Source organism: Lutra lutra, chromosome 3 (genome assembly GCF_902655055.1).
Source record: "Lutra lutra chromosome 3, mLutLut1.2, whole genome shotgun sequence".
NCBI classification, from domain to species: Eukaryota; Metazoa; Chordata; class Mammalia; order Carnivora; family Mustelidae; genus Lutra; species Lutra lutra.
The window spans coordinates 29,560,066-29,587,596 of record NC_062280.1 but is presented as its reverse complement, the minus strand read 5'-3'; the positions used below and the strand labels follow the sequence as shown (position 1 = coordinate 29,587,596).

The window sequence follows — 27,531 nt, the reverse complement described above, 5'->3', positions numbered from 1 at the left end:
TCACAAGCCAATGAATGCCAGGAGTCCCTAGAAGCTGACCAAGGCAAACAAGGACACTGCACAGAGCCTCTGGAGGGAGCACTGCTCTGCCAACACCTTGATTTTGGACTTCTGGCCTCCAGAACCATGAAAGCATACATTTTTGCTGTAACGACCAAAATGGAGTCTCTCATGTCATGAAAGGGCTTGCGTCAAGCAATGACATGAGCAGATAAGGTACTGCTGCTTGGCAATATTGCGGGGACCAGCGTCAGATGTCACTCCAGAACTGATAATGAGCAGAACCAGAGCAGGTCTGCGGGTCCCCGAAACCAATTAAATCCCTTTAAAAAGGGGAGGATTTGGGCAGCAAACTGTCACAATCTTCAGACATGACCCCTCTTTGACCACTTAAAAAAGGCAACTTCTCCAATTGATCTCTAAACAGAACCTAGAACCTTCCCTTGCCTGCTTGAACGTCGGAGGCAGTCAGCGCTGAGAGCTGACCCGGACCAGACCCAGGCCTTATCTCAACCGCAGGCCCACACCCTGACTTCGTGTTTGGTTTATTCCCTTCCTACACCCTTCTGTTACCTTGCTTGTGGCGTGATTTGTCTTCTGCCCTGCTGTGTGTGTTAAGAAGCCGAGTCTAATCACATGGTGTGATGTTCGGAGTCCTGAACTGAGTTCGGAGTCCTGAACCTGCTTTATAACTACGAATTAACTTTGCTTTATGACTGAATAAAGCTGACATTGTGGGAAGGTACAATGCGTGTGTGTGCTCCTTTGTAGCATGCTCCTGAGACGTGTTGAAGTCACCATGCTTGTAATTTGTTGCAGGAGCCCTAGGAAGCTAGTCCACCATATAATTACACTTTTAAACACCGCTCTTTAGAAACATGTGCTTAGGGGCGCCTGGGTGGCTCAGTGGGTTAAAGCGTCTGCCTTCGGCTCAGGTCATGATCCCAGGGTCCTGGGATCGAGCCCCGCATCGGGCTCTCTGCTCAGTGGGGAGCCTGCTTCTACCTCTCTCTCTCTGCCTGCCTCTCAGCCTACTTGTGATCTCTGTCAAATAAATAAATAAAATCTTTAAAAAAAAAAAAAGAAATGTGTGCTTAAGTAACACAATGCATGTCATTGCTGCACAATGACAAAGATAAGGGAGAGAGTTATGTCCCCAAAGTCAGGAGAGTGATTAACATCGGGAAGAAGGAGTGGAGATGGAACCTAGCAAGGACAAGGCAGTGTTTCCGCGGGTCCTGGCAGCGTTCTGTTTCCTGGAGAGCAGGATGTGGCTGTTCACAGCTTAATAATCTGTTGAGCTGCACCCTTACGTCTTCTTCACTTTAGTTTACATGGTATTGCTTTTCACAACCACCAGGTAAAAATTCTCATTAAGGGGGGAGGGGAAGGGAGCACCTGAGTGGCTCAGTCAGTCAAGTGTCTAACTTTGGATCTCAGCTCAAGCCTTGATCTTAGGGTTGTAAGTTCAATCCCTGTGTTGGGCTCCACGCTGGGCATGGAGCCTACTTAAAAGGTGGAGTGTAGGAATCGTAAGGTCCTCCCATCACAAAAGTTGGCATTAGACATATTCTAAATTGAAAGAGGAGAGGAGTTCCTCCAAGATGATTGGGTTATTAGATATAAAGAAATGTCCCCTTCTTGCTCAATATACCGGAGAAACTCAGGGTGGGCCCTGGGCAGAGAGAGTAGATGAGAGGGTCCGTGGGGCTCTTCTGGAAATCCCCTTTCCCTGGCCTGGCTCCCCTTGCTTCCCCCAGGGGGTGCTACTCTCCACTGAATTCAGCTTCCGGGGACTGGAGACCACCCACCCCCCTCCTTCGCTACCTTAGCGCACAGCCTCTTTTCCAGATTTCCATCAGGATGATCACATCCTGAGGGAAGGCCCTGTTCCCCGAAAAAGGGTTTTGCAGCCTTCAACACAATGATATTATCTCCTTCCCTGGATAACCACGAGGAGGCACAGTACTAGTACTAGAGGCCCATGCCTTGCTCACTACCCCTCTCCCACCACCACTCCTTGAATACCCTCGCAGACAAGAGGCTACCGGGGAGCCTCGGAGGCTGAGTGAGGCTTTGGTCGGGCTTTGGTCTGGTTTGGTAAGGCTGCCTCAGGGATCCCCCTCCCCATCAGGATGGGCAGCCTCTGTGCTCTGGGACTAGCTGGGGGCTCTCCCATCTCGAGGATGAGCTGTGAAGCAGGACTCCTGAGTTCTGCTCCTGATGCTCCTCCAGACCAGGCCTGCCCTTCTGGGTCTCAAGGTCTCCCACCCACCTGTAGGGCTTGGGCTGTGGTGGGAGAATCCCAGGGAGGCCGAAGCTGAGGTGGAGCAGAATTCCACGCACACCGTGTTTGTGGAGCATGCGCTGTTCTTACATCCATCATCGGATTCCATTCTCACAAGGCTCCCTCACGCGGAGCCCATCTAACGGATGAGAACACTGAGGCAGAGACATTTCATACCTTTCTCTGGACCCCCAGTCCCTTTAGTTTGTTCAACAAATATGTACTGAGAATCTACTCTGAGATGGGTCTGGAGCTAGACCCTGACATGTCCCCCCAGCCCCCCCCCAACCCTCTTGCAACTACACTCCAAGGAAGAGGCAGAAAGGAACAAGTCGTTATAAATTGTGGTGTGCATTGCGGAGGAGAAGAGGGACAGAAGTGAGGCGGTAATGCTGCGTAGGGAGAAGAAACACATCTCTGACAGGGTGCTGTTTATGCTGAAACAGAGGGACAACCGTGAGGACAGGGAGAGGAGGAAAGAAGAGCTCAGGCGTTCATGAATGGAGAGGAAACTGGTGTGGCTGGAACACGGAGGGAGGGGAGACTAGGGCATGCTGCGTCTTCTTGGCATGGTGGGGGGGATCAATGACTAGTCTGAGGTGTAAAGGAAAGCTATGGAAGAGGGGTAAGCAACGGAGAAACATACTTCAATTTCTATTTTAGTTAGCTCCTCCTGGTGCTTATAAAAGAGATTATTGTGAGGCAAGAGTGGAACAACATGAATTCTAGGCTCCTGGATCACATCCTAATTTATCAGTTGCTCCAAGCAACCAGATGAGAAGCAATCTCAGCAGGTAAGAGATGATGGCAGTGGTAGGGGTCTGGAAAAGACATGGACTGACAGGAGAACATGTTTGCAGGGAGAAAGCTTATCAAGGCCTGGGGTGTCAGGGGGTGGGGTGGGAGGGCAATGATAGAAAGGCAGGGTCAGAAGACAGTCATGGCCAATGTTAAATGAGTGCTTACTGTGTGTCAGTCCGGTCCTACTTCTAAATGCTTCTCCAGGGTATTAAACTAATTAATCCTCCTAGAAACACTGTGAGCTACATACTAGAATCATCCTCATCTTAGAGGTGAACAGGGGCCCAGAGAAGTTAAAGGGCTGACTGCAGGTGCTCGGGCTGACCCCAGGCAATCTTACCCAGCACACGGTCTTAAGGAGTCCCCAAATAGGGCATCCTACTTCTCAAGAATGGTGCCCAGGTGCTGTTTATTGATTTTCAATTCCACGTGAGACCCACCTCCCCTGTCCCCCCAATCTTTAATCCTTGGAGAGAAGGAGATGGGGCGATGCTCCTGTGGTGTGTGATGGGGGTATCTGGAGGGGGTTCTAGAGCGAGGGTCAATTATATTCGGGAGCAATCCATCTTAAAAGCAGGACTCTGACGCCAAGACCCCAAGAGCTGGGGCTGTGAGCCTTGTTACAAGCCGCGCCATTGGCCGAGCTGCCGCAGGGGGGCGCTCGCAGCTGCCGTCGGGGTCTGGCCTTGGCCGCGGAGGTTCGCGCGCTGGAGCAGACGCTCGGGAGCAGCCATGCAGCAGCCGGCGCGGCGGGCGCGGGGGGCCCGGGGACCTGTGGGGATGCGTCTGATTCTTTGCTTCCTGCTGTTGAGCAGCTGCCCGGGGGGCTGGCACGCCGTTAGTCCCCACGGTCAGGAGGAAAGCTGGGGGGAGGGCCGGGAAACGTGGGCTGCGGGAGCGGTGGGTGTGCGAAGCTCCGGGAACAGTGCGGGGTGGGGAGAGTCCGAGGGCGTCTTAAAGGCGCGGGTGGGGAGGTTTGGAGGGGCGTTGAAAATCGGAAGGTGGAGGTAGGACGGAAAAGAAGCGGGCCCCAAGGGAGGCTGGGGGTTCAGCAGGAGGAATGGAGAGGACCCCCGAGTGGTGCAGGGGATACAGATCCGGGCCACTAGGCCACGGGAGAAACAGCACGCGCTGAGGACCAGGGCGGAGGTGCCCGGAGCCGAGCGGTGGGCAGAAGGAGCCGTGCCTTTCGGGCATCCAGTCCTGATGACCTCGGGTAGATGACTGGGCCCAGCCAGGCCCCTGGGCTTACTTACCCTCCCGGTATGGGAGGACGCCTAGCCTTCCCCGCACTCGTGTCCCTCCCTCCTTCTCCACCCGTTCTCAGCCGGTCCTTGACCTTGGAGACCAGTGTGAAGGACTCCAGGCGGTGCCGGCGCTCCGCGGAGGGCTGGGTGCGCGCGAAGGAGCGGCAGGCCCGGTGCAGATGCCGGAACCCTGGGCCTTCTGGATTCTCCCCAACCCCACCCTGTCTACCAGGACTGAGGAGGGTCTGTGTGGTGGAAAGGTTATTCCCCACATCGCGCAGCTGGGTATCCTGTGGCTTCCAGGGTGAGAACCTGGGCTGCCCGCCCTATCAGTCTGAACCCAGGTTCCAGGTTTATTCTTCCAAGGATTCAGAACTCTTTTCAGCTCCCCACCTGGAAGCAGCCGAAATTCTTCCCCCATCCCTAGCCTGTTCGCCTGTCTGTCCGTTTAGTTTTTGTAGCCGTCTGAGGCTCTGCTCACCTGTCCATCTACAGGCTGGCTCTTGGCCCGAAGACTCTGCTCTTACCTGGAAGTCTGTGCCGGGGGTGAGTGAGACCCAGCGGATAAAGAGCCAGGGGCAGAGATGAAGGGAGAGCAGATCACCCGGGAAGTGGGAGGGATCTGAGAGTGATGGTGGAAAGGGGGCGGCTTTCCTGCACCCCGCACCTACTGAAGGCTTTCGGCCAACATCTCTGCTAACGCCATTCTGTGTCCTTAGGGGGACAGGGCCAAGTGGGAATCCAGCTGGTCAGGTCCCGGCAAGAAGTCACCAGCCTGGCCTTCCCTTACTTTCGAAGTGTCCTCCAGCGGCTTGTGCCTCAAGGTGAGCACAGAAGAGCTGAGAGAGACTAGGCTGTCAGGTGCAAAGATGGGGGAGGAGTCCCCAACTTGACATGAAAAGCACCTTCCACAAATTTCTGTGCCTGAAACTTTCTCATCACACTCACCGTTGGAACCTCACCAGCCCAGACCCAGAGCGAGACAGGGGTGGGGGTCTCCCAGCCTTTGTAGGGAAGCTGTTCTCACTTGCCTTCTTTAGAGGAGTGCAGTAGAGGCGATTAGAAGTCCCTGGAAGAGGTCAGCATCCAGCTCCTTGGGACGAGCCCCGTACCTCACCCCACATTGCTATCCAAGTGCTCAGAGCCAGGAATCATGGAGGCTCCAGTCAGACCCTACCCTCCCCCACACCATATTCCAGATTCTGAACTGGGAAGAGTAGGCAGCTCAGAGTATATGGCAAATAGAGGTACGACAGAGGTGGGTGGAGAGTGGGAGGGGATTTCTTGGGGAAAAGCATCATACCCTTCTTGGAAACAGGGTTTCATGGTTGCAAGGTTCAGAAGGGAGAGCTGCTTGGAGTTCAGATGACTGCTACTAATGATCATGGTGTCTAATGTGCAAGTAATGCCTTAGAGTTTTGAAACCACTGTTCATCCTCAGCTTCATTCAGGTCTCGTAGCAGCACCGTTGTTAAACTCACATTTGACCACTTACTGCACACCAAGCACCGTGCTAAGAAACTTACATGGATTATCTCCTGTAATTCTCTCAACAATGGTTCATCGTTTCACGGATAAGAAAACTGAAGCTCGGCCAATTTAATTAAGTTTCCCAGGGCCACAGAACTAGGAAGAGCAGGGATTCCAATGCCGAAGTGGGCAGAAGGCAAACTCCTGTACCCTAGCCCATCTCTGGATCCTTCCAGTGCCCTGTGGTCCTTATGCTTGGGCGAAAGCAGAAATTCTAATCACACTCTGGTTTCTGGGGTGGGCCAATCCAGCTGTTCCAAGTGTCACCTCACGCTCCTCCCTTTCTTCCTGCAGGACTGTTTTGGAAGGATGACATCCCTCAAAATGTGAAGACCCAGAAAATGGAGTACATGCCCAGGCTCCATGCCTCAGAGACCTGCCTGAGAGAGGGGTAGACAGCCTTTTCCACCAAAACCACCACGCTGAGGTGTGTGAGACCTGCGGTCTGTCCACACTGCATGTGACTGATAGACAGAATGACTGGGAAGGGAAGGAGTGTCAGGGCTGTAGGTAGGAGGCATCAGAAGTCCAGTGAATAGAATGGAGAGAGCACCTGTCTGATTTCCGCCTGAAGCAATCCCATGATACTGGTGTTGTCTGCGAAGGGAGGGGATTGGGTCACATGGCCACTGCTTGGTTATTCCCTGACTTAGTCTTTGTCTTCTAGGGGCAAGTGCAAAGAGAAATTCTGACTGTTGTTCCCTAAGGTGAGGGGCCCTCAGGAATTTAGAAATTCTTCATTTGGATCCCATCTCTTTTCCTCTGGGCCTTTTCACCATTTCCTCTTCACCTTTGACTCCTGCCTTCCTTCCCCTCAGAGCCCAGTGATCAAGGTGAACAAGGAACAATGCTTGGACTAGGAAATGGTTTCAGAGTTCCAGAACCAAGAGATGAGCACCGCAGGTGAGGGCCTGGCCTTGTCTAGGAAGGCTGAGCCTACCAAGGGCCTGTTTATAGAGGGAGGCAGGGTAAAGGAGGGAATAGACGTTGGTTGATAAGGGATGACAAGACTTCACTGAGGCTGATGGAGAACCTTCTGGAAGAGAGGGCCTGGAGGATGGAAAAGAACAGAGCTTTCTGTACAGAGCCAGCCCAATCCTGGTTCTGGCGCTGCCCAGCTATGACCTTGGACACCTTCCCTAGGCTCTTCATGTCCCTTCTTCCACATCTGTAAAATGGGAATGGTAATAAAGGTGACCCCTTGGTGTTGCTGTGTGGATTAAAGACAATATACGAACAACGCCAGTGGTTGCTGGATTGAGGGGAAATCCTCCCTTTCCCCACCGGAGAGCATCCCCACTTTCTCACAGAACTTTCCAGATTTCCCCCAGCTGCGGGGTGCAGGGACTGGGGGGCCTTCAGTGGCCTCTTAAGTAAGACCCAGCACAGGCACAGAGCTTAAGGGCCCACAGAAATCTACTTTGGAGGTTTTACAACTTAAAAAATAATATGGGCTCTCTGTCTTTCTAAGAAAATTTTGAGTGGCATGACCCTAAGCTTTTCCTTGCCCATGCATCCATCCAACCATCCATCCCTATGTATCTATGTAAATTTCTCTTTCCCTATACACACACAGACATACATACATACAGAGATACCTCTATATATAAATCTAAAGCTACGGTTCTTAAACGGGACAGGAGTACTCAGAACCCCTCACATCCAGCCTCCCCTTTGCTCTTCTCTGTGGTATGAAAGAAGTCACCTGAGGAAAAAGCTCTCAGGCATCCCTTTGGACACTTGAGCTCTTGGGAGCCCAGGAAGAAAACTACTCACTTCTTGGTTATCATCCATCTTTCCAGCTGAGAACCTGAGTGGGCAGGCCTGGAGCAGGGCCAGACCTGGTCTCCTGACCCCACCTTCCCCCCCACCCCAGCCCCACCCTTTGTCTCCAGGGCCCCCAGTAGAGGGTGGGCTGCTTCGCACATGCGCACATCCGACTTCTCCACACTAATGAAAGCCTGAGGAGGTGACATTTGGACTTTGACCTAAGGGACACAAGGAAGCAGCCCCAGGAAGATCTGGTGGAAGAATCCCTAAGTCAGAGAGGGTGACCAGTACAATTGCCCCTGGGCAAGATTGCAGGCTTCTTTGGAGAACAGACAGCAAGACAAGCAAGAGCAATGTGATAAATATTTTATAAAGATACAGTCATGTTGGAGCGCCTGGGCGGCTCAGTCGTTAAGCCTCTGCCTTTGGCTCCCGTCATGATTCCAGAGTCCTGGGATGGAGCCCCGCATTGGGCTCCCTGCTTGGCAGGAAGTCTGCTTCTCCCTCTCCCACTCCCCCTGCGTGTGTTCCCTCTTGGTGTCTCTCTCTCTCTGTCAAATAAATAAATAAAATCTTTTTTAAAAAAGATTTTATTTATTTATTTGACAGAGAAAGATCACAAGTAGGCAGAGAGGCAGGCAGAGAGAGGGGGGTGGGAAACAGGCTCCCCGCTGAGCAGAGAGCCTGATGCGGGGCTTGATCCCAGGACCCTGAGATCATGACCTGAGCTGAAGGCAGAGGCTTAACCCACTGAGCCACCCAGGCACCGATAAATAAATAAAATCCTAAAGAAAAAAAAAAAGATACAGGGATGCTGCTGGAAGATGGATTATGAAACAGATAAGAGTAGAACCAAGTAAACTGTTTGGGGCTACCGAGTTGTCCAGGAGGGACCCTGGACTAAGGTCGAGGCAGCGTGGCTGGAAAGCTCTGAGCTGGACTCCACCCAGAGGCAGCCTGCCCCTCAGAGGCGCTCCAGCCTTTTACCCCTTTCAAAGAAACTGGTCCTCCTCTGTGTCACCATGGCAGCCAGGCCTCCTTAGCTTGGATTGGTTGCTGGGCCACATCGTTGGTCCTGTGACTGACCCCGCGATGGGGACCGGTTGCCATGGTTCTACCAAGTGTGCAAACAAGGAGCTGCCATTCTCCAGGCCCGGGGTACCAAAGAGCTCTGTGTTTCATGGAAAATCCCTGGAAGGAGATAAGATTAAAGATGGGGACCGGGAAAGGCCTGTGGTCTGAGAGCACCAGAGTCCCTTGTCTCAGACCTTATTCACATCAAGACTGCCACGAAGACCTGCTCTGAATTTGGTGGGGAGGGGTGGGGAAAGGAGTCGCAACCCCTGCCTCAGAGCATTCACTGAAAATTCCTTGTTTCTTCCCATTTTAGACTGGCTTTGAGCCATTCCCTAGTCTGAGTCATGAGTCACGAGTCACAACCTCACAGCTGATTGAGGCCTAAGGGGAGGCTTCCCATCCCCCACACCGTCTTGGTGCTTTCAAGAAGGACAGTTTCAGGGGCACCTGGGTGGCTCAGATCGTTGGGCGTCTGCCTTTAGCTTGGGTCACGGTCTCCAGGTCCTGGGATCGAGCTCCATGTCAGGCTCCCAGCTCAGTGGGGAGTCTGCTTCGCCCTCTCCCTCTGCCTCTCCCCTCGCTTGTGTTGTATTTGTGTGTCTCTCTCAGATGAATAAATAAAATCTTTTTTAAAAAATTTATTTATTTAACAGATAGATCACAAGTAGGCAGAGAGGCAGGCAGAAATAGGGGGAAGCAGGCTCCCTGCTGAGCAGAGAGCCAGATGCAGGGTTCGATCCCAGGACCCTGGGATCATGACCTGAGCCGAAGGCAGAGGCTTCAACCCAATGAGCCACTCAGGCACCCTATAAAATCTTTTTTTTTTACAAGGACAACTTCAGTCTGACCCAAATTTGGATCATTAAAGCCTATTTTCAAGCAAACTCTACAGACTTGTCTGGAGCCAGGACGGGTAGGGTTTGGAACAGACTGGAGCCTCCTGCCTGGGTTCTGGTCCCTCCTCCCCTCACAGATCATTTCTAAGGCAGATGAAAGGCAAGATGGAATCACAGCTGGATGGGCAGCCATCCCCACCCACAGTGTCTTCTTGGTCTCTCTTCCATCTACATCCTTCCAGACGTAGGGTTTGGCAGGCCTGGAACCTTGCTCTGCCTTTGAGGTTCATGGTACCCTCTGAGCATTAGGATCCCCTACAGAGCAGTCATGCCAATCTCAAGCCCAAGAACCCACACAGAGAATTCTGTGACTACAAGATTTGCACGTTTAACATTCTGATACCTGTGGTCACTTTGCTGCTGGGAGAAGGGGACTGGCCACCACTGCTCAATCCCACTAAACCCTGGGCATCCCATGCCTCAAGCTTAATATATCTCAAACCACTTAACTCCTTTGATCCTCAGGAACAGGAACAATTGGGAAAGTCCCAAGCCTACTGTCTGTTCAGGCTGTTGTAACAAAATACAATAGAAATTTATTTCTCATGGTTCTAGAGGTTGGGAAGCCAGTATGAGGCTCTGGAAGAATTGGTGTCTGGTGGGGACCTGCTTTCTGGCTCATAGATGGTGCTTTTTCACTGCGTCCTCACATGGAGGAAGGGACAACAGATCACTCTGGGATCTTTTTTCTATAAGGGCACTAATTCCATTCATGAGGGGTCCATCCTTAGGCCCTAATCACCTCACAAGGGCTCCACTTGCAAATGCTATCTTATCACCTTGAGGGTTAGGATTTCAACATATGAATTTTGGGGGGATGCAAATATTCAGACCATCTCACCTACCTACTTATAGACCCCAGGGAAATTAAGAGACACTCCTCTGATAATACAGGCTTCACCATGTTGCCAGTGCTAACCCCTGCATCTGTGCATCTAAGGACACAGCTAAGCATAATGTTCAATTCATTGCATTGGTCTACATCTGTTTTTTTTTTTTTTTTTTTTTTTTACATCTGGTTTTTATTAGTTAGGTTGACCCCTACCATCTAGCCTACTTTTCCTGATCATACATTCACTGTATGATCTCTGTGGTCTCTGGCCACCATGACACATGGTTCCTGCCTCAAGGCAACTGAAGCTTAGAGAAGGAAGATATACATACAACATATATTCCCCAGCCCATCTCTGAGTTCCCCTGTAGCTTCAGGGAGACCATGTCTGTACATGCCAACAGCTTCCCATCTCAAGCTAGGACTCTGCATCTTGTCCTGTGAGTTTTCTAGAATGCCAGGGATCTTGCCTACCCGTGCTCAAGACAGCTCTGAGGTGTCTGGGACTCCACACCCCCCAGAGGCAGCTCTCAACCAGTTAAGGACCAAGTTTAGTGGATAAAAATTCCAGCAGATCCATCCCCAGCAGGGAAAATCTGAGACAAGTTCTGCACAGATCCCCAGGGGTCCCCAGTAGGGTTTATTCCCAGTTGCCCATGGTGATGGTTAATTTTATATGTCAGTGTGACGGGGTGAAAGGATGCCCAGATAGATGGTAAAACATTATATCTGAGTATGTCTGTGCAGATGTTTCTGGAAGAGATCAGCATTCGAATTAGTAGGCTGAGTACAGAAGATGTCTTCACTCATGCTGTGGGTATCAGCCAGTCCTTCAAGGGCCCAAACAGAACAAAAAGGTGGAGGAAGGGTGACTACATTCTCTGCTTGAGCTGGGATGTCCATCGCCTCCTGCCCCTGGACATTGGTACTTCTGGTTTTCGGTCCTTTGGACTCAGGTTGGAACTTTTATCATCATCAGCTCCCCTGGTTCTCAGGTCTTAGGACACAGCTTTCCTGACTCTCTGCCTGTGGACTGCAAACCATGGGATTTTTCAACTTCCATCATCGTGTGCACCCTTTATGTCTTCACTTGGGGTTATTGAAACACTTTTCCGTATTTGATTTTAATACATCAATTATGTTTTTAATTATCTTCCTATACTTTTTAAGTGGTTGCTCTAGGCATCTGAGTATACACATTTAACTTTCCACTTGCTGTTTTATGGGTCAGTAGAGCGTGCAACTCTTGATCTCAGGGTTGGGAGTTTTAGCCCCATGTTGGGTGTAAAGATTACCTAAAAATAAAATCTTAAAAAAAAATCACTGTTTTACCATATTAAGTGGAATGCAGAGGTCTTACCAGCATATGTTCCTTCCCTCTTCCTCATTTAAGTCATAGCTGTCGACTAAAATCAATTACATCTACATTCATTGGAAACTCTGTCAGACAATGTCAGATTCATCAAATGCACTGTAAGTAATTCAAAAAGGGGAGGAATAGCCTATAATGTTTACACAGATAGTTCCTATTTCTATTACTTTCTCCATTCTTGATGTTCTAGGTTTCCTTCTGATATCATTCCCTTTTATCTGAAGAGCTTCCCTTAGCAATTCATTTAGAACAAGTCTGCTGGATACAAAATAGTTTTCCTCCATCTTTATTTCACCTTCGTTCCTGAAGTATATTTTACTGGATGTAGAATGCTGCCTTGACAGCTCTTTTCTTTCACCACTTTAAAAATGTTATTTTATTCCCTTCTAGTCGTCATGGTTCATCATGAAAAATCCACAGTTATTTGGATTATTGTTTTCCTGTAACTGATACGTTGTTTTTCTCTGGCTGTTTTCAAGATTTTATCTTTGATTTAGTTTTTAGAAGCTTGATTATGATGCATCAGGGCATGGATATCTTCAAGTTTCTCCTGTTTGTGTAACCAGACCCAAGTTCATCTGCCTGACACAAGGTGAAGGTCAGTCACTGAGACATGGAGTATGCGGCAAGGAGAAGGCTTATTCAAGAGCGACCCAAGTGAGGAGACTGAACGGCAAGCCTCAAATTTGCCTCCCCAAAGAGGGAGAGTCAAGGATTTTTAAAGGCAAGCAGAAAAGCATCTGGATAAGGGAGAAAGAAGCTTTGTGACCCCAAAATAAAGGAACTTAGAGAGTATTATACAAAGCAAGATAAATTAGTCAGAGACAGACAAATACCATACGATTTCACTCACATGTGGAATTTAAGAAATAAAACAGATGAACATAGAGGGGGGAGAAAAAAGAGAAGCAAATCAGAAAACAGACTCTTAACTATAGACAAACTGAGGGTGGCTGGAGGGGTGGTGGGTAGGGGGATGGGCTAAATGGGTGATGGGTATTCAGGAGGGCACTTGTGATGAGCATTGGTGTTGTATATAAGTGCTAAATCATTAAATTCTACACCTGAAACTAATACTACACTGTACATTAATGAATTTAAATAAAAACTTGAAAAAAAATAAAGGCAGTTACATTTCATTTTGATTTTTCATTTCAAAGAGGTGGCCTTTGGTCCTGACTGGTTCAGGCCAGCTTCTTCCTGAAACCTTGGGTCTCTGCAAAACTAAGTCAACACCTGTTGTTATCATGGTGTCAGGCAAGGATATTATCTTATAGAAATGGGATGGTGGACAGCAGTCTCAGAACAAGCAGATTCCAGTAAAAACATTGCAGCTGTGCTTAGCTGCCCCATTAGCCCTTTGGTTGCGGGTTCCACTTGGAGTTCACTGAAGTATTGGATCCGTAGGTTTCTGTCTTTTGACAAATTTGGGAAGTCTTCAGGCATTATTTCTTCAAATATTTTTAATGAACTACCCCCTTTTCTCCTCTTCTTTGGGACTCCAGTGACATGCTTGTTAGACTTGTAGCATTGTCCCACAAGTCCCTGAGGCTGTTTACTTTTTTGCCCAATGTCTTTCTCTCTGTTGTTCTGATTGGATCACTTATTCAATCTTCAAGTTGACTGATAATTTCTTCTGTATTCCTATTCTGTTACTGAGCAGTAAGTTTTTTATTTTAGTTATTGTATTTTGGGTTCTAAAATAGCAGAATGAGTGAATGAGTGAATGAATGAATGAATGAATAAAATAGCACATTAGAGGAACAAACAGAACGGCCAGTGGTAGGAAAGGCAGTTGGAGAAGTAAGCCCAGAACTGGCTATTTGGGGCCTTGCAGTTGGTAGCAAAGAGTCTAGATTTTATACAAAGGGCAGAGGAAAATCACTAGGGATTTTAAGGAAATGAACAGAATGATGTGATGTACAATTTTAAAAGACCACCCTAGGGGTGCCTGGGGGGCTCAGTAGGTTAAGCATCTCCTTTGGCTCAGGTCACGATCCCACAAACCTGGGACCAAGCCCCAGATTGGGCTCCTTGCTCAGGAGGGAGTCGGCTTCTCCCTCTCCCTCTGCCTGCTGTTCACCCTGCTTGTACTCTCTCTCCCTGTCAAATAAATAAAATTAAAAAAAAATAATAAAAGACCACCTTAGCACTGCTGGACAATGTATTGATAGAGGGCCATAATGGAACAGATGGGACTATGAGGAAGTATTTTTTTGGCCTAGGGGACATTGTGATAGCTTGGACTGGGCAGTCAGAGCTGGGTACTTCCAGCTGACCAAGCACTCTACCCAGTGACAGCCTGAACCTCAGCAGGGAGTCCAGACCCTCATGCTCTCCAAGGAAACATCTTCTGTCTCCCATCACCATGGCAACTGTGCTTCACCTGCTGGGATTGGCTGCTGTGATGACATCAGCAGCACTAAATGACTCATCCCTACAGTGAAGACTAGTTGCCATGGTACTAAAAGTATACATAAAAGAATCCACCCCTTTTCCCCAAGTCGAAGTCCTTGACTAGCTCTAAAACTGTGAGGACATCAGGGGAGGGAAGAGAAGATCAGATACAGGACCCACGTGTAGTAGCTGTCAGGCAGTCCCTGAGTCACTATGCTTCAGGACAGGCCCAAATCAGGACTGCTATTAGAGCCCATTATTTATTGGGGGAGAGGTAGTTTATGTTGTAGGTGGAAAGTCCTCCAGCACATATACACACAAATTACAAATCCCATGTTTCCTTACACTTCAGAACTTTATAAACTGTCTCCTTCTCTGACCAGATCTTTTTTTTTTTAAGATTTTTATTTATTTATTTGACAGATAGAGATTCAAGTAGGCAGAGAGAGGAGGAAGCAGGCTCCCCACTGAGCAGAGAGCCCCATGCGGGGCCCGATCCCAGGACTCTGAGATCATGACCTGCGCTGAAGGCAGAAGCTTTAACCCACTGAACCACCCAGGTGCCCCAAATCTTTGTAGTTGACTGAGGCATCCCTATCCCCCACCTCCTCTATCCCCATCTAGAAGGGAAGTTCTAGGACAACCTGCTTTTGGATTTTTTTTTTTCATTTGACAGACAGAGATCACAAGCAGGCAGAGAGGCAGGCAGAGAGAGAGAAGGGGAAGCAGGCTCCCCGCTGAGCAGAGAGCCTGATGCGGGACTTGATCCCAGGACCCTGAGATCATGACCTGAGCCAAAGGCAGAGGCTTAGCCCACTGAGCCACCCAGGTGCCCCTGCTTCTGGATTTTTTTTTTAATTTTTTATTTTTTCAGCATAACAGTATTCATTATTTTTTTTTCAGCATAACAGTATTCATTATTTTTGCACCACACCCAGTGCTCCATGCAATCCGTGCCCTCTACAATACCCACCACCTGGTGCCCCCAACCTCCCACCCCCCACCCCTTCAAAATTCTCAGATCGTTTTTCAGAGTCCATAGTCTCTCATGGTTCACCTCCCCTTCCAATTTCCCTCAACTCCCTTCTCCTCTCCATCTCCCCTTGTCCTCCATGCTATTTGTTATGCTCCACAAATAAGTGAAACCATATGATAATTGACTCTCTCTGCTTGACTTATTTCACTCAGCATAATCTCTTCCAGTCCCGTCCATGTTGCTACAAAACTTGGGTATTCATCCTTTCTTTTTTCTTTTTTTTTTTTTTTACAGCTTTATAAACATATATTTTTATCCCCAGGGGTACAGGTCTGCGAATCGCCAGGTTTACACACTTCACAGCATACTACTACTACTACTACTACTACTACACTACTCACCATAGTACATACCCTCCCCAATATCCATAACCCCACCCCCCTCTCCCAACCCCCTCCCCCCATAAACCCTCAGTTTGTTTTGTAAGATTAAGAGTCACTTATGGTTTGTCTTCCTCCCAATCCCATCTTGTTTCATTTACTCTTCTCCTACCCCCTCAACCCCCCATGTTGCATCTCCTCTCCCTCATATCAGGGAGATCATATGATAGTTGTCTTTCTCCGATTGACTTATTTCGCTAAGCATGATACCCTCTAGTTCCATCCACGTCGTCGCAAATGGCAAGATTTCATTTCTTTTGATGGCTGCATAGTATTCCATTGTGTATATATACCACATCTTCTTTATCCATTCGTCTGTAGATGGACATCTAGGTTCTTTCCATAGTTTGGCTATTGTAGACATTGCTGCTATAAACATTCGGGTGCACGTGCCCCTTCGGATCACTACGTTTGTATCTTTAGGGTAAATACCCAGCAGTGCAATTGCAGGGTCATAGGGTAGTTCTATTTTCAACATTTTGCGAACCTCCATGCTGTTTTCCAGAGTGGTTGCACTAGCTTGCATTCCCACCAACAGTGTAGGAGGGTTCCCCTTTCTCTGCATCCTCGCCAGCATCTGTCATTTCCTGACTTGTTAATTTTAGCCATTCTGACTGGTGTGAGGTGATATCTCATGGTGGTTTTGATTTGTATTTCCCTGATGCCGAGTGATATGGAGCACTTTTTCATGTGTCTGTTGGCCATCTGGATGTCTTCTTTGCAGAAATGTCTGTTCATGTCCTCTGCCCATTTCTTGATTGGATTATTTGTTCTTTGGGTGTAGAGTTTGCTAAGTTCTTTATAGATTTTGGACACTAGCCCTTTATCTGATATGTCATTTGCAAATATCTTCTCCCATTCTGTCAGTTGTCTTTTGGTTTTGTTCACTGTTTCCTTTGCTGTGCAAAAGCTTTTGATCTTGATAAAATCCCAAAAGTTCATTTTTGCCCTTGCTTCCCTTGCCTTTGGTGATGTTCCTAGGAAGATGTTGCTGCGGCTGAGGTCGAAGAGGTTGCTGCCTGTGTTCTCCTTGAGGATTTTGATGGATTCCTTTCTCACATTGAGATCCTTCATCCATTTTGAGTCTATTTTCGTGTGTGGTGTAAGGAAATGATCCAATTTCATTTTTCTGCATGTGGCTGTCCAATTTTCCCAACACCATTTATTGAAGAGGCTGTCTTTTTTCCATTGGACATTCTTTCCTGCTTTGTCGAAGATGAGTTGACCATAGAGTTGAGGGTCCATTTCTGGGCTCTCTATTCTGTTCCATTGATCTATGTGTCTGTTTTTGTGCCAGTACCATGCTGTCTTGATGATGACAATTTGTAATAGAGCTTGAAGTCTGGAATTGTGATGCCACCAACTTTGGCTTTCTTTTTCAATATTCCTTTGGCTATTCGAGGTCTTTTCTGGTTCCATATACATTTTAGGATTATTTGTTCCATTTCTTTGAAAAAAATGGATGGTACTTTGATAGGAATTGCATTAAATGTGTAGATTGCTTTAGGTAGCATAGACATTTTCACAATATTTATTCTTCCAATCCAGGAGCATGGAACATTTTTCCATTTCTTTGTGTCTTCCTCAATTTCTTTCATGAGTACTTTATAGTTTTCTGAGTATAGATTCTTAGTCTCTTTGGTTAGGTTTATTCCTAGGTATCTTATAGTTTTGGGTGCAATTGTAAATGGGATGGACTCCTTAATTTCTCTTTCTTCTGTCTTGTTGTTGGTGTAGAGAAATGCAACTGATTTCTGTGCATTGATTTTATATCCTGACACTTTACTGAATTCCTGTACCAGTTCTAGCAGTTTTGGAGTGGAGTCTTTTGGGTTTTCCACATAGAGTATCATATCATCTGCAAAGAGTGATAGTTTGACTTCTTCTTTGCCGATTTGGATGCCTTTAATTTCCTTTTGTTGTCTGATTGCTGAGGCTAGGACTTCTAGTACTATGTTGAATAGCAGTGGTGAAAACGGACATCCCTGCCATGTTCCTGACCTTAGCGGAAAAGCTTTCAGTTTTTCTCCATTGAGAATGATATTTGCGGTGGGTTTTTCATAGATGGCTTTGATAATATTGAGGTATGTGCCGTCTATCCCTACACTTTGAAGAGTTTTGATCAGGAAGGGATGTTGTACTTTGTCAAATGCTTTTTCAGCATCTATGGAGAGTATCATATGGTTCTTGTTCTTTCTTTTATTAATGTGTTGTATCACATTGATTGATTTGCGGATGTTGAACCAACCTTGCAGCCCTGGAATAAATCCCACTTGGTCGTGGTGAATAATCCTTTTAATGTACTGTTGAATCCTATTGGCTAGTATTTTGGCGAGAATTTTTGCATCTGTGTTCATCAAGGATATTGGTCTGTAGTTCTCTTTTTTGTTGGGATCCTTGTCTGGTTTTGGGATCAAGGTGATGCTGGCCTCATAAAATGAGTTTGGAAGTTTTCCTTCTATTTCTATTTTTTGGAACAGTTTCAGGAGAATAGGAATTAGTTCTTCTTTAAATGTTTGGTAGAATTCCCCCGGGAAGCCGTCTGGCCCTGGGCTTTTGTTTGTTTGGAGATTTTTGATGACTGTTTCAATCTCCTTACTGGTTATGGGTCTGTTGAGGCTTTCTATTTCTTCCTGGTTCAGTTGTGGTAGTTTATATGTCTCTAAGAATGCATCCATTTCTTCCAGATTGTCAAATTTGTTGGCGTAGAGTTGCTCATAGTGTGTTCTTATAATTGTCTGTATTACTTTGGTGTTCATTGTGATCTCTCCTCTTTCATTCATGATTTTATTTATTTGGGTCCTTTCTCTTTTCTTTTTGATAAGTCTGGCCAGGGGTTTATCAATCTTATTAATTCTTTCAAAGAACCAGCTCCTAGTTTCGTTGATTTGTTCTATTGTTTTTTTGGTTTCTATTTCATTGATTTCTGCTCTAATCTTTATGATTTCTCTTCTCCTGCTGGGTTTAGGGTTTCTTTCTTGTTCTTTCTCCAGCTCCTTTAGGTGTAGGGTTAGGTTGTGTACCTGAGCCCTTTCTTGTTTCTTGAGAAAGGCTTGTACCGCTCTATATTTTCCTCTCAGGACTGCCTTTGTTGTGTCCCACAGATTCTGAACCGTTGTGTTTTCATTATCATTTGTTTCCATAAATTTTTTCAATTCTTCTTTAATTTCCTGGTTGACCCATTCATTCTTTAGAAGGATGCTGTTTAGTCTCCATGTATTTGGGTTCTTTCCAAATTTCCTCTTGTTATTGAGTTCTAGCTTTAGAGCATTGTGGTCTGAAAATATGCAGGGAATGATCCCAATCTTTGATACCGGTTGAGACTTGATTTAGGACCAAGAATGTGATCTATTCTGGAGAATGTTCCATGTGCACTAGAGAAGAATGTGTATTCTGTTGCTTTGGGATGAAATGTTCTGAATATATCTGTGATGTCCATCTGGTCCAGTGTGTCATTTAAGGCCTTGATTTCCTTGTTGATCTTTTGCTTGGATGATCTGTCCATTTCAGTGAAGGGAGTGTTAAAATCCCCTACTATTATTGTATTCTTGTCGATGTGTCTCTTTGATTTTGTTATTAATTGGTTTATATAGTTGGCTGCTCCCACGTTAGGGGCATAGATATTTAAAATTGTTAGATCTTCTTGTTGGACTGTTCCTTTGAGTATGATATAGTGTCCTTCCTCATCTCTTATTATAGTCTTTGGCTTAAAATCTAATTGATCTGCTATAAGGATTGCCACTCCTGCTTTCTTCTGATGTCCATTAGCATGGTAAATTCTTTTCCACCCCCTCACTTTAAACCTGGAGGTGTCTTCGGGTTTAAGATGAGTTTCTTGTAGGCAACATATAGATGGGTTTTGTTTTTTGATCTATTCTGATACCCTGTGTCTTTTGATTGGGGCATTTAGCCCATTAACATTCAGGGTAAGTATTGAGAGATATGAATTTAGTGCCATTGTATTGCCTGTAAGGTGACTGTTATTGTATATTGTCTCTGTTTCTTTCTGATCTACTACTTTTAGGGTCTCTCTTTGCTTAGAGGACCCCTTTCAATATTTCCTGTAGAGCTGGTTTGGTGTTTGCAAATTCTTTCAGTTTTTGTTTGTCCTGGAAGCTTTTAATCTCTCCTTCTATTTTCAATGATAGCCTAGCTGGATATAGTATTCTTGGCTGCATGTTTTCTCATTTAGTACTCTGAATATATCATGCCAGCTCTTTCTGGCCTGCCAGGTCTCTGTGGATAAGTCTGCTGCCAATTGCTTCTGGATTTTTAAAGCGGGTTTTTATCAAAACTCTTTCTATGGGCTTGTCTGGTGGCAGGACAGGTGGGCTCCAACCAGAGCCTCTGATGTAAAATATGTAGGGCCAGAACAGTGAAGACATTTGGGGTCCTGATGGTGCAGATGGTAGCCTGTCTTCTGATCCCTTTCTCCTTCCAGACATCATTCAATCACGTGAATGCAAGGCAGGGTGGAACCACAGCTGAACTGCCATGTTTCCTCACCCACTCCTCCTACCCCACCACACTTTCTGGTCCTCTTTTTCCTTGTAGGAAAGGGAATTCTTCCCTTTGAACTCCAGGCCCAATAGGCCTGAGAACCTGCTTGGTCTTCTGAGGTTATTACTTCCAATGTTAAGATGCCCTCTGACGAATAGCAAAAAGAAGAGCCGTATCGATGCAAGCATAAGTTATTATTGTGTTAGCTACTTCCCTCGGCAGTTTGAAATCTTAGAAGGAAGAGAGAAGCAGTGCCATTTCTGCTCAACTACCCCAAACCCGGTATGCTCCTTTTTCCTTTCTGAATCAAAGTAGATTCAGACCCATTTGCTCTTAGGCCTCAAATTATTTCTGTAAACAATTTTCAAACGTATAACACAAGTCAGTGATAATCAGATAAAACTCCAGTTCAAAAAAAAAAAAAAAAAAAAAAAAAAAAAAACCTCCAGTTCCTGGTGTGACAAAGCAGCTTGTGTTATTCTCCTTCCAACATTGAATATATATACCCTAGTCAAAATATAAAAATAACTATTTGAAAACATGGAGACCACCCAAAAGCAAGAAAAGCTAGAGGGAATATAATCCTTGAAAAAAAAGGAAGTTCACAGGTGAGTCCTACATTTCACAGGCTCTCCTAAGGACACCTCACAGTTTCCTGTAGCACATGGGGAAACAGAGCTCAGGCAGAAAGTGGCCATCTGACTACCCTCAGAAACACAGGTTGGAACACAGTTGCCAGAGCAACTGGAAATTGAGGAGGAAATCTGGGAAATGAGTGAGCTACAGGTGAACCCATAATTCACATACGAATTTCCCTCAAATACTTAACTACCTTTTATTTATTTATTTTTAAAGATTTTTATTTGTTTGTGAGAGAGAGAATGAGAGAAGGAAGGGGAGTTGTGGAGGCTCGATCCAAGCACCCTGGGATCATGACCCAAGCCAAAGGCAGAGTCTTACTTAACCCAGTGAGCCAGCCAGGTGCCCCCCGTTCTGGAGTCTTAAATGAAGAATCACTTTCTTGCCTTTTTCAACTTCCAGATGCTGTTTGCATTCCTTGGCTTGTAGCCTCTTCTTGGCATCTCTCCAACTTCTTCTAATGTCTCATCTCCCACTACTGTCTCTGACCCTCCTGCTTTTCTCTTATAAAGACCATCGTGATTGCATGGCATATACCTGGAAAATCCAGGCTAATCTTTTCTGAGGTTAATCAACTTCTAAGAGTAATCACACTGCAAAGTCTCTTTTACCATATAAAGTAACATATTCTTAGGTTCCAGGGACTCCGACATGGACATCTTTAGGGGCCATTATTCAGCCCACCACAGATGTCTGGTATTGTGGTTATGTAGGAAACTATTGTTTGTTCTAAGAGAGACATATTGAATTATATAGGAGCGAAACGTCATGATGTCTGTAAGTTACTTTTAAGGATTTTTTTTTATTTGAGAGAGAGACAGTGAGAGAGAGCATGAGCGAGGAGAAGGTCAGAGGGAGAAGCAGACTCCCCATGGAGCTGGGAGCCCAATGTGGGACTCGATCCCGGGACCCCGGGATCATGACCTGAGCCGAAGGCAGTTGTCCAACCAACTGAGCCACCCAGGCTTCCCTGTAAGTTACTTTTAAATACTTCAAGAGGAAAAAGCAATTCTGACAAAATCTTAATAACTGTTAAGTCTAAATGATACATATATAAGTGTTCCATTAGATTCTTCTCTTTTTTAATATTTGAGAATTTTCATAATAAATTTGTTAAGCTTAATGAAAAAAAAAAAGCATTGCAGGGTGCTTGGCCAGCTCAGTAGGTAAAGCATGTGACTCTTGATCTTGAGGTCATGAGTTTGAGCCCCACATTGGGGATAGAGATTACTTAAAAATTTTTTTAATGTAAAAAACAATGTTGAAGTGCCAGTCTATGGTTTAGAAAGCTCACACACTAGCCTATAACTAAACAAGAATGGACGCAAAAGATCAGTTAGCTTGTTCGCTAATTATCAGAGTACAGTGAACCAAGACGATGGTAGTGGATGTGGAGAGAAGTGGATGGAGGTGCGATATATTTTGCAGGTTGAACTCATGTATGTTGAAGATTTTTAAAAGGTGAGGGTAAAGTAAGCATCAAGGATAATAAAAACAGACTAATTACATTGATTGTCTACTGTCCAGGAACTATTCATATTTAATCCTCATAACAAGCTTATTAGGAAGGTACCATGCACACCCACATCTTACTTGCAATCCCTTTGTACAACTTTGGGACTGGGAGTAGAGGCAGTGGTCCTTGGGACCTGGGTAAAGAAGCGGGCACCTGGGGGTGAGTTGGGATGGCTCTGTGGGTGGTAAAGGGAAGGAGGAGTTGGCTACACTTCCTCAGCGGCAGGGACCAACCGCGATTGGCCAAGCGGCCAAAGGAGGGTTGTGCAGATCCAGCCACATTGCGGGTGGGAAACTACAGTCCCGCTCAGCCTCTCCAGCTGCTGTCTCAACTTTCTCTGAGATTTAGGAGGGGGGACGAGCGCGCGGAGCTGGGGAGGATGCAGCACTTGCTGTACTCTAGGGGATGGGGTGGGGGTCTGGCTGCTCCATTGCTTCCTGCTTCTGAATAGCCGCCCAGGGTGCTGCAGCAACATTAGTGGCCACCCGGGGGTTAGGGAAGGGGCGGTGCGGGCAGGCCAGAGAGGTCTCCTGAGAGAAGTGGGTGAGGGGGCCTCAAGGTTAGGAACTCAGGAGGAAAAGGATGTGTTGGGGAGCGCGAGAAGAGATAAATATAGAGAGCGTCTTGTAGAAAGAGACGTGGGCTTGAGGTGGGGCTCCGCATATGGGATTGGACTTAAGAGAAGCGACCTCAGGGGAAGATTGTGGATCCAGTAGGAGGATGGAAAGACGAGTGGGCGGAGGGAAGTAAGCCCGTCTATGCCTCCATAGGAGAAGTAAGACGCACCGAGGGGCCAAGGAAGAGATGACCAGGGCTGAGGGATAGGAAGGGGACCCGGATTTCTGGACGATAGCAACAGGGACTCACGGGTACAGGGTCCTGGCTCCAGACAGAGAGCTGGGCAGAGAAACGAGCTAGGATTTCACCAAAAGCCTTCAGAGCCTGGTATTTGCTCTCTGGTTTCTGATAGAAAGGGGATTGTTAAACTAGGGTAAAAGAGAATAGAGGGGTTAAGAATCCATCCTTCCTCTCCCTCCACTCTGAGCCTTCGGTGTAGACCAGCGCTGACTCAGATCTGAGCGGCCAGAGACCGCCTGCGCAGACTCGAGGATTCCAGCGCCAGGAGTGTGGGGGAAGAGCGCGCAAACTCCTAGTCTGACGCCAACTTTCTCCGCTTGGGTTTAGAGGCCAGTGCAGAGGGCTCGCGAAGAACTGTGGGAGGAGACCTGGTAGCGGATGACAGGAGAGATGTGTGTGTGGCGGGGTAAGGGGACGTTCTTGTAGGGATGCCTCGCCTTCTCTGCCGCCCAGACGCCCCTTAAGCCAGGCTTCGGTCACTCCCTCAGCACCACGGACAGCGCCAACCTCCCTGTGGGTTTCGCAGAGGGTGTCCAGGTTACCACTTTCCCTATCAGTCCTGGAGCGATGCCTCAGACAACAATCTCCCCTTCCAGAAAGAAGCTCTTTTCTTTCTCATGAGGGTGCTAGAGGCTCTGCTCCTTCCGAAAAACAGGAAATTGGTATGGGAATCCATTTGACTTCGGAGGACCATTCCCTTTTCTTAACGCGTGTCCACAATGACTTATGGTAATTCCACTATATAAAAACTGGACTCTATGCCAACTCTACCCCATCTACTTGGATTAATGAAGGTGTTATAGCTTTAGGGATTATCCTCCCCCACACTCTGTCATTCCCCTATGCACAGTTAGATAAACTGGCTTTCAGGAAAAAGATCCAGACACACAAACCCTATACATACAAATAGTTTCTTCCTCAAAGGATTCCAGGCCTCCTTTCTAATCCCCTCCAGGCACCCAAGGCTTTGAGATGCAGTTTGCCTGCTTCCCATGCCCCATTTGTTTGCCTGATTATCCTTTCCATGTTTATAGCTTCCTGAGTCTCTGTTCACTTCTTCCCCCACAGGCTGCTCATTGCTTGTAAGCATGGTTTTTATCTGGAAGTTGGCATCAAAGGTGAATGCGATTCTGAAGAACAGGGTGGGTGGTGATGGGGGAAGGAAAAAATGAAAAGAAGGACTTGAGAGGAAGAAGGGGTCTGGTGAGGCAGGCAGAGACCAGGAAACACAGGAATGATAGTGGAAGACAGCTGCTTTTCTTCAGCTGGGATCTGAAAGGCTTCTGGCCAAGTTCCTTGCTGATTTCACCATTCTGACCCTTAGATGGTCAGGGTCAAGTGGGAGTGGGGCAGCTCTGGCCCCTCCAAGGGTTTGCCACTCCGGTCTTCCAGCACTTACAAGTTGTACTCCAGCAGATTGTGTCCCAAGGTGGGTAAGGGCTGGGGAAGAGAGGCTGGGACATGATCAGAAAGGTTGGGTGAGTGAGGGGCTGTTTGATCTGAGGATGAGCTTTCTTCCCCAGATGTCTCTACTTGAAATTTCCCTATCATGCTCACCTCATGGAGAAGGGGGTATGACTGGAATGGGGAGTGGAGTTGGATGGGTAGGCTGTTTGCCCTTGAACACCCTGGAGGAGCCCAGCAGAGACTTCTAGAAGAAACCCCTGGAAGGGGCACCTGGTGGCTCAGTGGGCTGGACCCTCTGCCTTCAGCTCAGGTCATGATCCCAGGGTCCTGGGATCAAGCCCTGCATCAGGCTCTCTGCTCAGTGGTGAGCCTGTTTCTCCCTCTCTCTCTGCCTGCCTCTCTGCCTACTTGTGTTCTGTCTGTCAAATAAATAAATGAAATCTTAAAAAAAAAGAAAGAAAGAAACCCCTGGAAGAGGCCAGCATCCTTCTGATGAGTCCCAACCCCCATGGTATCTGAGCTTTTTCATAGACAGCAATCCTTAGGTTCTCAGGAACACACATATGCACCCCTCAGCCTCTGAGAAGGAAGCAGAGCAAATGGCATAACAAGTGGACAGGAGGAATGAAAGGGAGTGAAAAGTCCCTTGGAGACAGATGACTGACCTGCCTTAGTGTATAATTTCATGGATGGGGGAAGGGTCAGAAAGGAAATCTACCTTGAGTTCATATTACTGCTACTACTACTGATGTCTAATATATGTGTAATGACTTAGAGCGGTGGTTCTCACAGAGTATCTCAGGACCAGCAGCATCAGCATCACCAGAGAACTTGTTAGAAATGCTCATTCTTGAGCTTCACCCCAGACTTATTGAATCAAAAACTCTGGGGGTGAGGAACAGTAATTTGTGGGATTTTTGGTTTTTAAAGATTTGAGAGAGAGAAAGAGAGCATGAGTAGGGTGGGGGCAGGAGAGAGGTTGAGGGAGAAGCAGACTCCCCACTGGGCAGGGCGCCCAACTCAGGGCTCCATCCCAGGACCCTGAGATCATGACTTGAGCTGAAAGCAGACACTTAACCGACTGAGCCTCCCAGGTACCCCTAATTTGTTGGAATTGGAAATTCCAGAATTTGGAAATTCTGATTCACACTAAAGTTTAGGAATCACTGCCTAGTTTTCTAAGCATGTACACAACAAATCTCATTTAGTCCTCACAATAGCACCAAATGAATCAGCAAACAGAATACAATCCTAGTTGAAGGTTTACTATACACCAGACTTTATGCTAAGCAATTTTATACACCAGCTCATTTAGTTCTCTGCACAAGTTGTGATTCTTTATCTACTTGAGGAAGAGAGGGATTGCTGGTCTCACTCTGGCTCCTGGAGTGGACCAGTCAGTGTGTCCTAGGTGTCAATTCACCACATCTTTTTACTCTGCAGACTTGTTCTGGAAGGATGACATTATCCAGGATATGATGACCCAGAAGCACAGCAGCAGACTCCACCCCACAGATCCATGTCTGAGGCAGGGGCAGGCAGCATTTCCAATGAAAACCACTGGAATAAGGTTCGTGAGACTTATGGTTGGTCCATACTATCTAGCAGACAGAAAGCAGGGAGGGAACTGATGTTAAAACTGCCATCAGGACTATGAGAATGATCTATGAGAGGTTCTGTCTGGGATCCACGAAAAACAAATCCATTAGCCATTAGTGATATCTGCAAAGGGAGAGGAGATGGGTGTTAGCAAGTTTAGCTTCCGTCTGTCATTCCTGTATCTTTAGGGGCAAGCAAGAGGAGAAACTTCGACTCCTATTCCCCAAGGTAAGACTTATGTGTCTCCTCTATATTTTTCAATCCCTTACTTTGGGTCCTATTCCTTTCCCTTCTGGAGCCCTGTCATCATTTTCTGCCTTGTTCTTGACTCCTGGCTTCTCACCTCCCAGACCTCAATGGCCAAAGTGAAGAGAGAGCAGTGCTTTACCACCAAAGTGGATTTGAAGACCCTTCAATGAGAGGTTGCCAATCCTGTTGAGGTAAAGAGTTAACTTTTTCTCCAGTGGTTGGAATTACCAACAATGTGTTTACATGAGGGAGGCCCCTATGAAGAAGGGAATGGATATTGAGGTGTGAACAGATAAGCTGAAGGAAAGTTCTTTCCTTTCCCAATCAAAGGGTATCCCATCTTCCTTCTCCCTCACAGAAGCACCTGTGGGTATCAGTACAAGAAGTTGGGAGGGCAGATGCTAGGAGCCTCTAAGGATGAGATGATCTAAAGATTGTGCATAGACATTGAGTCTCAAATAGGCATGGAAAATTGCCAAGTCTCAATTAGGCATTGAAAGTTGCCAAATTAAAAAAAATTAAATTAAAAGTCCTTCTGTCTCCATATACTCCTTTGCATATAGCAAGGGATAGGAAGGCTCCTTTGGATCAATGGGAGAGGTAGCCCAGAGGCCTTCATATTCAGCACTCCCTCCTCTCTTTGCCCTACTCCATAACCTGGGCAATGTGACCTGGGCAAGGCTCTAGGTTATCTCCTTGAGATGCTTGAATGCTTCAGAATCTAGATTTAAAAACCCAATCTAGGGGCGCCTGGGTGGCTCAGTCAGTTAAGCATCCAACTTTTAATTTCAGCACAGGTCATGACCTTAGGGTTATGAGATCAAGCTCTGAGTTGGGCTCCACGCTCAACACAAAGTCTGCTTGGGATTCTCCCTCTCCTTCTCCCTCTGCCCCTCCCCCTGTTAATGCTCTAAATAAATAAATAAATAAATAAATAAATAAAATCTTAAAAAAAAAAACCCCACCCATCTAACACTCCCATCTATCTTTATAGATGAGACATGGCCTAGGCTTATCAAGGGACTCACTCAGAGCTGCACAGCAAGTTCATGGCAGAGCCAAGACTAGACCCAGGTCTCCTGATTCCTGGACCTTTTCCTTGCATAGCCCCTGCCCTTCCTCTCAGGGACTGCAGTGA

The 27,531-nt window shown here is 46.8% G+C and overlaps 2 protein-coding genes across 6 annotated transcripts; both read left to right on the top strand.

Moving 5' to 3' along the window:
* Positions 1 to 3,776: 3,776 nt before the first annotated feature.
* LOC125095820 (regulated endocrine-specific protein 18-like) lies at positions 3,777 to 10,510 on the top strand. 5 transcript variants are annotated; one of them, XM_047722344.1, is made up of 7 exons: positions 3,777 to 3,938; positions 4,831 to 4,881; positions 5,055 to 5,159; positions 6,160 to 6,292; positions 6,533 to 6,572; positions 6,684 to 7,488; positions 10,440 to 10,510. In XM_047722344.1, the coding sequence occupies exons 1-4, from the start codon at positions 3,821 to 3,823 to the stop codon at positions 6,258 to 6,260; spliced, it is 375 nt and encodes a 124-aa protein (XP_047578300.1). In that variant the 5' UTR covers positions 3,777 to 3,820; the 3' UTR covers positions 6,261 to 6,292; positions 6,533 to 6,572; positions 6,684 to 7,488; positions 10,440 to 10,510. The 5 variants fall into 5 exon arrangements, with proteins under 5 accessions (XP_047578300.1, XP_047578299.1, XP_047578297.1 ...); XM_047722343.1 differs by lacking the exon at positions 6,533 to 6,572; XM_047722341.1 differs by having other exon boundaries at positions 6,533 to 7,488.
* Positions 6,729 to 27,531, top strand: RESP18 (regulated endocrine specific protein 18). The gene is given in 7 exon segments (XM_047722012.1): positions 6,729 to 6,768; positions 22,683 to 22,765; positions 24,462 to 24,567; positions 25,989 to 26,115; positions 26,333 to 26,372; positions 26,495 to 26,584; positions 27,520 to 27,531. Coding segments are annotated over 7 exon segments (498 nt in total).